This window comes from Simochromis diagramma, unplaced genomic scaffold (genome assembly GCF_900408965.1).
Source record: "Simochromis diagramma unplaced genomic scaffold, fSimDia1.1 OVJJ01000302.1, whole genome shotgun sequence".
Lineage (NCBI taxonomy): Eukaryota > Metazoa > Chordata > Actinopteri > Cichliformes > Cichlidae > Simochromis > Simochromis diagramma.
In genome coordinates this window covers 2961850-2975535 of record NW_024386792.1, presented here as the reverse complement: position 1 = coordinate 2975535, position 13686 = coordinate 2961850, and the positions used below count along the sequence as shown (strand labels likewise).

The 13686-nt window shown below is 41.0% G+C and overlaps 1 protein-coding gene across 5 annotated transcripts in view; it reads right to left on the bottom strand.

Annotated features, from left to right (window-relative positions):
• The window catches only part of fbxw7 (F-box and WD repeat domain containing 7), a 129531-nt gene that overhangs the window by 75409 nt on the left and 40436 nt on the right, over positions 1-13686 (bottom strand). For all 5 annotated transcript variants that reach the window (XM_040023831.1, XM_040023832.1, XM_040023833.1 and 2 more), the window contains 2 exons: positions 6506-6760; positions 5748-6263 (listed from right to left, as the gene is read on the bottom strand). In XM_040023831.1, coding sequence (XP_039879765.1) covers positions 5748-6263; positions 6506-6691 — 702 coding nt within the window. In that variant the 5' untranslated portion in view covers positions 6692-6760. The remainder of the gene's footprint in view (positions 1-5747; positions 6264-6505; positions 6761-13686) is intronic.

Sequence of the window (13686 nt, the reverse complement as noted above, 5' to 3'; positions counted from 1 at the left end):
AAATCTGAGTTACGTTTTCAGTTGAATCCAGACCATCTTTGCTCTTTAGACCTTCAGCAATCTTAATGCGCAGCCAGTATGTAGGGCTCTTAATGTATTTAGAAGGTCAACTGATGAGCATGACCCGAAGTCTCACCTCGTTCGCACAAGATCACAAGATGGGAGTGTTGAGTAAGAGGAGAGGGTGAAGATTCTCATTTGGGCGACTTGAGCCTACGGCACCTGGAACCTGGGAACACAATCTGTGCACACAGGACATGCCGGGACATGCAGAGTGCGGAATACTTTTCAAGTTTAGAATTTTACAGAGCTGCTTGAACTTTCATACATCTATATATATTATAGATTTTTAAGTTTGCAAACTTTAGCAACATGACCCAACCACACACGTGCTGATCTTCCACTGTTGACACACATGTATCCTGAAGCAGTCAAAATGCACATCAGAACTGCACATTTTCTATCCTAACTACAGGAACAAACCATGCTGTCATGTAATATCAGGTTCTCAAGCTCTAATCAAGCACATTAACTCTGGTTCTCCAACGTGGTAAAATATTTTTAAGCTTTAAATGAACGAACATCACAGATTGCAAATATATATTCTCCTGTAGTTCGCAAATAGTCCAAATTAGCAGATTTATATTTCAAGTGAAATATTTGGCTTCATGGAGTCTTTAAAACCAACCTGAATTATTTTAAGAATGAATGACTCAGTAAATAGACACGGACGGGCTGCTGGTCACTTTAAATAAGAGAATAAATTCAAATATAGCTCAAGCAGCAATGAGGGGGCCGAGTAGTGCATCAGCACAAAGTCACCATGGTAACTTGATGTGATCAACTTCAAAAAGCGTGGGTGTGAAGACTGAGACGGAAGGAAACATTTTTGCTCGTAGGTGCACCTGCAGCTCTCGAATTTTTGGAGACTAACCCAGAAAGGGGTGAAGCAGTGAGGCAGTTGATGAGAGATAGTATCACTTTGTGTTTGCTGGCTCTACAGCAGAGAGATGGAGAAATGAACACCTAAAAAGCATCTGGTAGATTTGGTCTTTATATCCTAACTTTGGTGACTATTAGGGTAACGTGTAAATTAGCTGCAGTACCCATAGAGATCAAAAGTTCAAGTCAAGATCCAATGCCTTTTGTCTACTGACTGCTCAACTGCTATCCATCCTCTTTCTCAGCTCCTCATCATATTTAAAGGTTTACAGCTTACCCACATGGCTCAAAATTGTGCTCATGTTTACAACTAATGCCAATCACCAGTTAACTTAGTATGCATGTAAGTGGGACTGCAGGAACCCCCCCCCCAGCCTTTTCGTGCGCAATCTCTACACAAAAAGACCAGGGTTTGAAAACATGGACCTCCTTCCTGTATGGAAACAGTGGACCACACCAGACGCATAAATTCTGTCTGTGGTTTCTACTCACCTAATCTTAATGCAGTTGTACATAGCAGCTGTGCAATTTCTTAGGCATTTATTTTTCTTCTTTGCTAAACTATGCTCCATTTTACAGCTGCATATAAATGTAATCTAATATAAATACAGTGCCATCGTAGCTCAAACCGCGCTGCAGTACTGACTACATAAATGATAAGTACCATTTTTTCAGCTTTCTGAAATTGTTACTCTGCCTCCTCAGATGTGGTCCTAACTCTGCACCTCTGACATCCTGAATTATGCTCTAGAACAGCTGTGACACAGCTTCAGCTCCTGGATCAAACCATGAAACCACCTGCTGCTAACTTCTCATGCTGCTAACTCTCCAGAATCTCAGTCTTCCTATTGTAGTTTAGTTCATCATCGCTTTATGTTTGAGTATCATCACAATTGATGGGAGCAGGAGACAGATGGGCTGGGGCTGCGGCTGTAGTGACGCTGCATCAGTCTACTGCCGTAAACAAAGCCAAGTATAAAAGTGAAGCTCTAGATTTACTGGTCAATATACGTCCCTATCCTCACCTATGGTCCCGACTTCTTTTGTCAGTGTCTAAAAGAACGAGGTCGATACAAGTGGAGGAGGAAATGAGCTTTCTCTAAAGCAGGGGTGGGGAAGTCCAGGCCTCAAGGACCAGTGTCCTGCATGTTTTAGATATCACCCTGGGTCAACACACCTGAATTAAATGATTAGTTCATAGGCGCTAGGAGCTTCAAGGAGCTTATTTAGCCATTTAAATCAGCTGTGTTGGATCAAAGACGCATCTAAAACCTGCAGGACACCAGCCCTTGAGGCCTGTAAGTCCCCCAGCCCTGCTCTAAAGGGTTGCTGCCTTCTCCCTCAAGAGACAGAGTGAGGAGCTCAGCCATCCGGGCATAGAGTAGTACTGCTGCTACTGCACAATGAAAGAAAGCAAGAATGGCTCCTGGGTAAGGTGTTTAGGGCATATCCCACCGCAGACCCAGGATATGCTGGAGAGATTACATCTCTGGGAATGCCTCTGTGTTCCCCTGGATAAGCTGGAGGAGGCAGGAGGTCTGGGCATCCTTGCTTAGCCTGTTGCCTGCCCCTGCAACCCATGCCCTGGAAAGCAAAATAAATTTTCTGCAGAATCGCAACCCGGGCAATGAGCATTTACATTACACAACAAGTTCACATCTTTTCACAATGTGCTCAGTGCGAAACAAAGGTGAATGGACTGGTAGGAATAGTCTTAAAGCACCGGAACCAGTTCTATCCCTGTATCACAGTCGCTCTGCTTTCAAACCTAAGCTAATGTGGTTATTTTTACAACCCAGCTCCTTTCTTTGTGTTCTGCATTTACATCTTTGTTCCTCCTACCCACCTTTGTTATTTTACCACATATATCATGACGTGTTTCTATTTTACTCCTCTGATCACATCAGTTTTTTAATATTGTATCCACAGAGTTCTGAAATTAAGTTTTCAAGGTTTTTTTTGAGGGTGGGGGGTTGCTCCTCGGGTATCAAATAAAACTCAATTCAGCTCCGTAACAATACATGTGTGACTGTGATGAATGACTTACACAAGCTTCTTCTTCTGAGCTTCACCTTCTCACTTGAACTAATGATAAATGTCAAAGCAGTCCTCCTGCACCACCTCCTAATTCCAAGCATACAGCATCCACAGCTGAAATAAATGTGTTCATCAACATCAAAGCCAGCTGGCCCACTACACTGACTGAGACCCTGAAAAACATATCTGACAGCTGTGTCAGATAGTGAGAGGCACAGGGGGAGCAAATTCAGGCTAATGGCTATATTTAAGATAATATAAGCAAGGACAATATCAGCATCAAAGCCTCTCACACTAAACCTCACACTACACAGACTCTCTGGTATGACACACAGGAAACAATGCCACATGCTCTTCAACACCTATACTAAAACTTCTTGAAAGTATTGCTCAAAGAGATTTTAGAGAACAAAACAGCAAAGACTGCAGAGCTATTGAAAAATCCATAACTTCAGTCACTGCTGAGATGAGAGTTTTCCTCTTAAGTCCTCCACATTGCTCCAAGAGTATATTAAAAAAAGGAAGGAATAATCTGACAAAATAGTATCAAAGGTTGGACAGCCAATGGAAATTATAAGTCAAAGTTAAAACAAACATAAGGGAGATTTGTGGTAGAAGTTTCATTTCCGGGGTGGGGGGATATGTATTTTCATGACCCAGGATATTAAAGTTAAATTAGATAATGCCTAAAATAAGTGGCCAATGAAGTCTCAGGATGTCTGCCAAAACGGGACTAAGAACTAGACAAATATTGGATTAAGATGCTCAAAATTTAAATATACACAACAAATATGTGCAAAGTGAAAATATGGTGTTAGTATCTGCCATGTACAGAGACTGTTAAACAATGACATTTGGATGGAGACCTAAACACTTACTAAGCCTTTGGTACTAAAAGTTGTCAGCCACAGATTTACTACTTTGCTCGTTCCATCCAAATTGCTAAACAAAAATATGATTGTCACGCTGAGCCTCTCGAAAACTTCCCAACCAGCTCGATTTCTGGTTTTTAAATATAGGTGCTGTGAAGGCCACACTGAAACACTCATCACTGAAACAAGACACCAGCGTTACTGTTGAAGCACTGGTGCATCAGAGCCTTTTGAATTAGTTTTAGAACATCAAGCGCTGCCTCGCTTCCAGCTACAATCATTACACATCATGTCAGACATCAATCAGTGAGGCATGAAGGTGCTTTTACCAGCTCCTAAAACAGCGCCTGGATATTGCACATATGAATGAAATACTGTCTCCGGGAGCAGGCTGTGGGCGTGTGTAGTACGCGGTTATTATTTTACTGCAAAAGCCAGTACAAAATGTTCCTGGAGTAGAGCTAAAGCGGAGAAAGGAAATGGTGCTTTCTTTTAATATTTATGCTCAGGATTAACCTGTCATGACAAAATTAGTATGCATGTGTGACACAGGGGAGAAAAAAAATACCATGAAAAGTCTCAGTAAAGTATCAAACTGTATCAAGCAAAGACTAGTACACTAGTAAATACGCATCTCCAGTATGAGCATTTTATCTAAGTCACAACAGAAAGAATCAGCGACTTTGATGTGAAGACTCTCCTGAAATATGTGGAGAAGAACTGTTTAAAAAGAGCAGTTTCCTCAAGTCGCAACAAGCTTCACAAGTATTAGCAGCCACCTTTACATTGATTGTAATCATGCAGTTCAAGGCAGGACTTGTCACTCAAACTTGCAAGCGCGGAGTAGCCGGAAACTAAATTCGTTATGAGCTGTTGTGACGAGCATGTCGCCACATGATCTCGCTCTAGTGTTCAGTTGATTTGAACACTGAAGATTCACATCACTTCCAAATATATGGTGAGCTCTGCCACCCTCGAAGAAACAACTTCCAACAGGGCGACAATGTTTGAGAGGCACAAAGCCGTATTCTTTGCAGTAACCTTTAATTTGCACCTGCAGGTACTGACGTGTCAGGATTTTCATAAAAGTTCAGCAATTGATATGAGTGAGCAGTCACTATAAGGAAAACTCTCAGCACTCTATCATTACTCCGCCAGCACTGAGTGGCAAGGAGGGTCCACTCTACTGTCGGGGATGGCAAAGTTTATGTCATGGGCCACATACAGCTCCCTGTGACCTTATGTGGGCTGGGCCAGTGAAACTTCCTTATGTTTGTGTGTTTACCTTATGTTTGACACCCCTGGTCTATGCTATAGCAAAAGGTGGGGCTATCTGGTGTACTTATGAGTACGGGGAAAAAGTGCCTTCAAGTCTTCCAGACACATCAGACCATGAACAGATTTAAACCCAAATCCCAGCTGTTTTCTCTTCTGAATCAACTCAGTCTTGAGCCAAAACTGCCATTAACAAGTGCAATTTCAGCACTTACTTAAAACAATGCTTTTATACTTTTCATCTCAGCCATTCAGGTTCATCTTTATAATTTTTCAACAATGTTTACTTGTCCTTCCAAATATATAATGCAGTTCCAGTATCCAATTATTTCCAAGCAGATGGTTCAGCTCCTGCAATAACAAGCGTTTTCCACAAGAGGGTGCTACCATCTTAAATATGGACCACGTAGGCGCAAGTGCAACACATTCAACAGTTTCACACAGAGATGTATAAATGATATAAACAATAAGTTTTTCTGGAGTTGCAGCGAAATCCTTAATGGTGATGCTCACAGCACCGAAAAATATCCTGCACACACTTAAACAGTTTACACTGGAACTACTTTCGTCACTGGAAAGTAGTTCCAGTGTAAACTGTTCAATACAAATAGCTTTGCTTACCTTTTTGTTGGAAGAGCTTTGGCGTGTACATCCCGAGTCCTCATTATTATTGGGGGCAGACACACTGTTCCTGAGAGAGAGAGAGCCTTCCTCCTCTTCCTCCTCCCTCCCGCTCTCCGCTGAATGTTCAAAGTCATCACTGTCTTGGTCCATCTCTTCCTCATCCTCATCCTCCTCTTCCTCCTCCTCACCCTCTTCCCGCTCCTCCTCTTCCCTCCCCTGCTCCTCCCCTCCCGCTGTCCTCTCCTCTGCCTCCTCCTCCTCTTGGTGGGTGCTGCTATTGTTGTTCTCCTCCTCTTCCTCTTCCTCCTCTTCAGCAGCAAGCGGCTGCCCTCGCAGTCGTCGCTGCTCTGCCCCCCACATCCATCGGGCTCCTTTGTCACCTCCGTTCACGCCGTTTGGCAGGCCCTCTTCGTCTTCCTCCCCTTCCCCGTCCTCCCGAGGGCCGTCGCTGGCTCCGGACTCGCTCGGCGCCCATGGTTGTTCTCGCTCGCCATCAACCTGCGACGCCTCGGGCTGTGAAGAGCCAGAAAAACAAAATACAATATCAGTGAGGAATGATCTCGTGAGAAACTCAATCTGTTGCATGTGATCTTGCACAGAGACTCTTGCCTGGTCACCAAACTGTGAATCTAACGCAAACTTCGATGTTTAGGTTACATAAATTAGGTCTTCTTACGCAAGTTCATATTTCCACAGACATTTTCTCTGTAATCAACTTTGAAATCACAAATTTCTTAAATGTCAGTTTGCCTCACCCTCTGCGGCAGCTGCTCTTCCTCCTCAACCACCCGGTTCATGTGTTCATCCTCATCGCCCTCCTCTGCCGCCTGCTGGGGTGCCCGAGCCGTGGAGGAGGCGTTACCTCGCACTGCCGGGCCCCCAGGCCCCCGACTCCGCCCGCCGCTGCTGCTGCTGCCCCCCGACAGCAGTTCCTGGTTCATTTCCAAAAGCCAGCTTGCTACCTCCTGGACCTTCGCTAGGCTGTCTGAGGAGGAGAAGGGTTTGACATTCTGCAAAGACAGACACAAAAATATATGTGAGCATTAACCCAGATAATAAACTGATAAACATTTAGTGATCGTTTTCTACTGTCTTCAGACAGTCAGGCAAAATGCTCATCAGGAGGGAACATGTCTGTGTTATACATGTCCCTTTGTTTTCTCTGAATTAAAATAACTGTTATTAGACATTCGCTCGTTGAGATGCACTGATGCTGCTCAGCAGCAGACAAGGAAAAATGTGGGAGTGATTGTACTTGGCTTCAGATCACACAGCAGTGGATGCTCAAATGCAGATGGATGGGCAGAACAGCCTTGAGTGCTACTAGTGTTCTTACTTTCAACAAAGCCAATGTGAACAAGAAAAGAAAATCTAATCCACTGAGCACAAAAGCCACACCGCATTAATGTTCCTGAAGTCTTTAAAAAACGCTCTTCAGTCTACAGAAAAGACAGTTGTGTGTTCCTACAAAGAATTTACTGGTATGTGTCAAAATAAACAAGTTGCATTGCTTGCTTTTGAAATATCTGAAAATATATGGAACTGAAGGACAGTCAGAGTTTTGTCACCACCTCACTCTTCGAGTGACAGAGGCAGCAATACAAAAAGCTGAGCGCAGATCAATACTAAAATGTGCAAAATATACATCACCGTACAATAGTTGTATTCATTTAAGTGCAGTGTGTTTATTCTTATTTGTAAATAAAATTAAAGTCAGGCTGTTTGAAATTTGAAAATATAGGACACCATCAATGCAAGGAAAAGTTTATCCAAGAACTGCACAGTTTTCTCAGACTGAGCTGAGTTCAAAGCAACATGAGTAAGAAATCACTGAACGAATAAAGCAGTATGTGTAAATTCATAAAGCTCAGCAGCTGTTACAGGTACAGGAAAAGACATATTACCAGTGACAAACTCCTCAATTCACTGTTTACAAAATCTCGCTTTGAAAAGCATTACTGAGTCACTGAACTATTATCTATGAATACTGGTGTGTCGGTGATGACGAGGAACGTTGGATGAGGTCAGCTTTTACAGACTGTGTTCAAAAAGAACAACAAACAGAAAAAAGAAAAAAAATGCAACTTTAAGCTTGACAGGAACGAATCAAGAAGTCTGAAGACCATCAGCACCACTTTCTTTGAGCAAATGAAATAAAAATGCATTTGTTTGGATCGTACAGGGTAAAACTGGCCAGAACTACTATTGCGCTTGATGCCTAGAAGTGGGACAAGCCATCAGCATTACAATATGTCATAATGCTTTCTGCTATGATGGGACTATTGACAGGCTGGCTCCATGTATTGATAATTTTATTAAAACATGCAAGGACTTAATGCATTTCCCTGCTAGTCTGACCTACCAGAGTCACTACCTCATGATACTTCTTGATTGATCCCATCAAATGAAAGATGATAAAGTGACTAAAGTTATTAAAGATGACGTAAGGAAGAAATGCACAGTGGGGAAACAGACTAATAAATTGAACGTTCATGTTAAAACTGAACAATTATAGGACACTGACAAACTGACAGCACCATGAAATTATCACATTCATCATATCTGTATTTTTATACCTTTTTACAGCCATCATTATCTTATCACAGTGTTTCAACTTTTTCCTGTCGTGTCTACACTTTTACTGATCATCCTTCTATGTACTTTCTTCTATTGAGGGCTTGAGGTTCATCTTTGTTCATCTTAGACAACCATTCACCCTCACATTCAAACCCATGTCCAATTTAATAAAAACAAAAGCAAACAAACAAATAATCTAACCCCACTAACTGCATGTCTTCAGACTGTGGGAGTACCCGATCTGAAACCACCCACGTGCACACAGAGAGAAGGCATATATGCCGTACAGAAAGGTCCCAGGCAGATAGATAGTGGATTCACACCCACTGCACTGCCCTTTTTACTTGATTAACCATTTCAAAAAATAAAAATGGAAAAAAGTCAGTTCAACAACATCACCAAACCTGGTTGTTCATTTTTTTTTTTTTTTTTTAAATAGAAAATATTATTTAAGTTAGTTTCACTTTGTATTTGGTTATCCTTACCAAATACAAAAGTGGCTACTTGCCCTGCCAGTGGGGACTGTTGTGCAGTTTATCTAATACTGCTGAATCATTGCATGAAGAACCATCACAGGCATCGTATCCATTTGTTTACATCTGGTAATGACTGTGAGAAATAGAGTATAAGTGCAATGTGCATGTTGTGGTAAAAGTGGTGTATGCTACCAGCCAAGGCTTCCCCTTTAAAATGACGTCCTTCTGGGACCTTGTTCTCTCCCCCTGTTGCAAGAGTCTGAGAACCATGAAGCTGCTGTGAAGCACATGCCAGTGACCCTGATCGAATTCCAGGAAGATGTGTAGACAGGTCCAAGATGACAGGACAGTTTAAATTTAAGACAAGATCTGCTTTTTGGCGATATTATACTGACAAAGTCATTAAATAAAAGTTCTGCTATGCGAGTCATTTAAAGGATGACTGATTAAAACAGTTAAAGCAATCGCACATGGCCCTGTGGTAGCCAGTCCCGAAGCTATCCCACCTCTTACCCAGTGACAACGGTGATAGTCTTCAAATCCTGAACTGGATAAGAGGTTAGGAGGATGTGTAGATAGATAATATACAATTAGGACAACAATTACTGGAAACAATGACTGTGTATTGTGAATGAATAACTTGGTAAACTTGGTAAATGAACAATGAAGAACAGAAAAGGAAGTGCAAAAAAAAGGCTCTTGAGATAAACCATTAGTCACTCCGAGCTTTCAAAATTAAACAAAAACAAGATGCAGTAATGGGTGAAATGAGCTTTTAGTGCTTAAACCGAGGTGACAAACCTTCTGCATGGGCCACCAAATGAACACCCACAGCAGAGCCAAATTAAAATTAGATTGTGGATCATGATTACACTCCAAAAGATTAACAACCTTTTGACCAGATTCACCCTACATCATTTCAAAACTTTCAAAACAATGACTGCCTTTTTATTTTGATAAGAACTCCGAGCACTTACATTCAAGTATTCAAGGTAAACTAACCCAACAAACACATTTTACTGTGACCAAGTGTGTGGTAAGAAAGGATTATACAAGTAAAGGTAAGTGGGACGTGCGACTTGTGGATTTGCCTCATCCAAGTGGTAGTAGGTTGAGTATGTAGCATGCAAATCAGCCTCCATCTTTAGACCTTAGTATCAGTGACACATGTGCAGCTCTGAGACAAACTGCAAGTTTATTCTTGCAAACATACAAACTGTGCATGCATTAAAAGGTGGGCGTGAACAAGAAAGCAAAAACAAAGGCAAGTACAAGGCACTCGCAAGTGTATCATGAAACAGTTAAAATATCATAGCTAAACAAAGCTACTTTCCTGCTACCAATACAGTAGAGTTACAGATACGATGCACAACCACAGAGGGAAAACAGGTCAGTTACAAGCTGTGCAGCAGTTTGCTGTCTGACATATGAGGTCCTCTGTTCCCTACTGACACTACACAGTCTAAAGGGAAGTTTTTATTTATAAGCTTTGTTAATGTAGCTTAAACCGTCCTTCTATATGCCCACGAGGCCTCTAGCTAATCTTAAGTGTGACAAATTAAGAATCAGCGATGCATACTGCACTTCCAAATCTTCTCAATGCGCAAAACGAGTGATGAGAAGTATTTTGGGGACGCTCACATGCTTTATCTGCTTCAGTTCATACCAACTGCTTTGACCTTGAGTAAAAAGTCACTGGTCCCTTTGTAAGGCTCGTCTTCCTCTTTGCTGCATAGTCCCAACGCTGTGGTGGGAAGCATTAGACCTATCTCAGATTGCACAGCCCACCCCACACACACACACCCCATGGGACTGCCAGTTCATTTCTGTGAGCTCAGAAGAGGAAGGCTATGAATAGCTGAAGTTGTTCCTGCCTTTTACCGGAATGGCCAAGATTCAGCAATTAGTGTCTAACTTGAAATTGGTTATGGAGGTGACAAAGGCTGACAGGAAGACGAGGGAGGGAAATAAAGATGAGATGTGGTAAATATATGTTTTGTTTTTAACCCTGAAGTTTCAGTTCTTGTTCAAAAGCTTAAATATAGGTAGAAGACATGATCAGACCTGCAGCTTGTACAGTTAAAGTGGGTGAAGTGGTGTTTCAATGCAGGTAACAAAGCAGAGAAAGCAGTAACACTTGTAGTGAGCAAAGACTTGCCAAATGGCCTTTCGTATTCACACACAAGTTTCATTCATCAGTTGCTATTCTTAGTCCCGCAAAAGCTGTGAAGTGGACAAAAATAGCTCTGGAAAACTAGTGAGGGCAGGTGTGAATTTGTGGCTCCTGATAGAAAGCCTGAGAGCAAACGCACAGAATTGTATCAAGTAGGGCTGGGCCATATCATACCGTTCACGGTAATACCGGTATAATGAAACGGATGAACCAGAATTGGTTTGTAAAAATGCTGCAACTTCAGTGGTGTGGAACTGGTTTAGCTTTCGTCCGTCTGATACACAACAAAGCACTATTTTTGGTAGCGCATGCTAGCGGGCCGTTGTTATTACCGTGTTTTTTTGGAAAATACGGCACACTTAAAATCAATCCTTTGATTTTTCTGAAAATCGACAGTGCCCCTTATAATCCCGTGTGCCTTATGTATGAATTCTGGTTGTGTTTACTGACCTCAAAACGATTTTATGTACACGGCGCTCGAAAATCTGTCAAATGTTTGAGTACGACTTTGCTAAGCTACGAACCCGCACCGCTTGGATTGTCAGAGCATTACGGCTATTGTAGGCAGGAGCCTCGCGGAGTGATACGTACGGTTCTTCAACATAATATTACCTATTGTTTTTAAGTTTTGTGGATATTATACATGGTTATGCTGAGGATATGTTGTCCAATTTCCACTAGAAATGCCTTTTGGTTAAACTGTCAGCAAGGAATTTGCATTTTCGCTGTTAATTTTTTATATAACTTTAATGCACATAAAAAACAGCTGCTTGTTTAAGTGAAAATACATTGATGGGGTTTTTTGCACTAATAAAGTTGTGGAGTTGTAAAGTATTTTGTCTAGTGTCAATTATATTGTCAGTTATATCGTTATCGCAAATTTTCAAATGTATATCATGATAAATATTTTTGGTCATATCGCCCTGCTCTAGTATCAAGATTGTTATGAGATTCTGATCACAAAAAACACACACTTGGTTTAGAGAGAGATGAACAGCTTTGTTCATGATTTAAAAGCCACCTAACAAGCCCCAAACTTTCCTAGAATGAAACATCATTTGATGCATCAGTCTTATGACATCTCAGACCAAAGAGATAATTAAAGATAATCTTAGGAGTCCCTCTTTCACACAACTCCTTTGAGCTTTAGCCGCAATGATGCAGTTCTATGAGATGCTATGGACCATTTTAGCATCATTTAGTTCACAGTTTGTCCTCCAGCTTTCAAACTTCACTAATCTGACACAGCAGCTAGTTTGTGCAACAACAAAAAAAAGAGAGGGGGGGGAGCAAAGATAAGCACACCACTGGCAGATGAACATTTTCCATCCCTCTCTTAATCTGTTAAGACCCAAAAGACAGGTAAGAAGTCAGTATTGTCTGCTGGTGTTATTTTGCTACGACTGGAAGTGAACTGTCTGATTACACATAATATGTAGGAAAACAACAACGTTATCTGATGCCCTCAAGTGGAAGAATATCCTGTCTGTATTTACTGCTATTGCCATCTATAGTGTGGTGTGCCACTTAAGACCGCATCTATTTAATTGGGCCCTAAAGCACGTTACTTTAGAGACTGATATTCTTGCATCATTTCCTATTTCAGCCTTACAGATATAAATTACTGTAAATCGTGATGCATTTAAGAAACTTACAGAAGAAAGTTTTAGGGGCCATTTCCTGAGCTAAGATAAATGCTCCGACTGAGACTTTGTAGTCTGACAGACCTTTTGGCCTCATTTTATTTATCTTGTTCCATATTCATGTGAGACTGAGAAACAGTATTGCATTAAAACTTAAACAAGCAAAGAAACAAATAGTTTTCAGTGTGGTTAGTAAAAGTCCACAAGTATACAGTGAGATATTAAAAAGGAAGTCAAAAAATAAAATAAAACAATTCCATGTAGACTTATGAAATAGGCACTTTACTATTGCCAACCGTGTGTTTCTATTTGTTGTATGACATTATAGGCAATCTCAAGAGTGATGAAATGTACTTTGACATAAACAAGATGTATAAAACATCTAAAACTTATTAGTCCAATTTGTTTGAAAAGATGATTATTCCATTTCATGTACACATTTCATAATTTCTCTCTGACTGCGGTGCAAATAAAGTGAATTACTAAATTTAATTTCAATCCTACTTTTATGGAAAATGATTCCTCCATTTGTTATAAGGCTCACAATGTGTGCTCAGCAGTTTGCAGTTCCTTTAAAGGAAAATGTTTATTTGATCACCTGCTGAATTTATAACTTTGGTCACTTTCAAAGAAATTGAGGGTCTAATTTTTATGGTAGTTTCATTTTAATAGAGATAGAATAAACAGAAATGTTTAATAAAAATCCAGAAATGAAAAAAAGTTCAAATTTGATTTGCATTTCATTGAGTAAATTAAATATTTGATCTCCAAGCAAATCATGACTTAGTACTTGGAGAAACCCTTGTTGGCAATCACAGCAGTAAGATGTTTCTTGTAGTTGGTCACCAGGTTTGCACACCTCGCAGGATGTATTCTGGTCCACTCTTCTTTCCAGAAACTCAATCTTTCAGGTTTCTTGGCTGCCACTTAACTCAAAGCTTCACCTCCATCCACAAATTTTCTACAGGACTGAGGTCAGGAGACTGGCACGACCACTCCATGGCCTTAATGTGCTTCTTTAGACACACCTTTGTTGACTTTCTGGTATGTTTTGGGTCATTGTCATG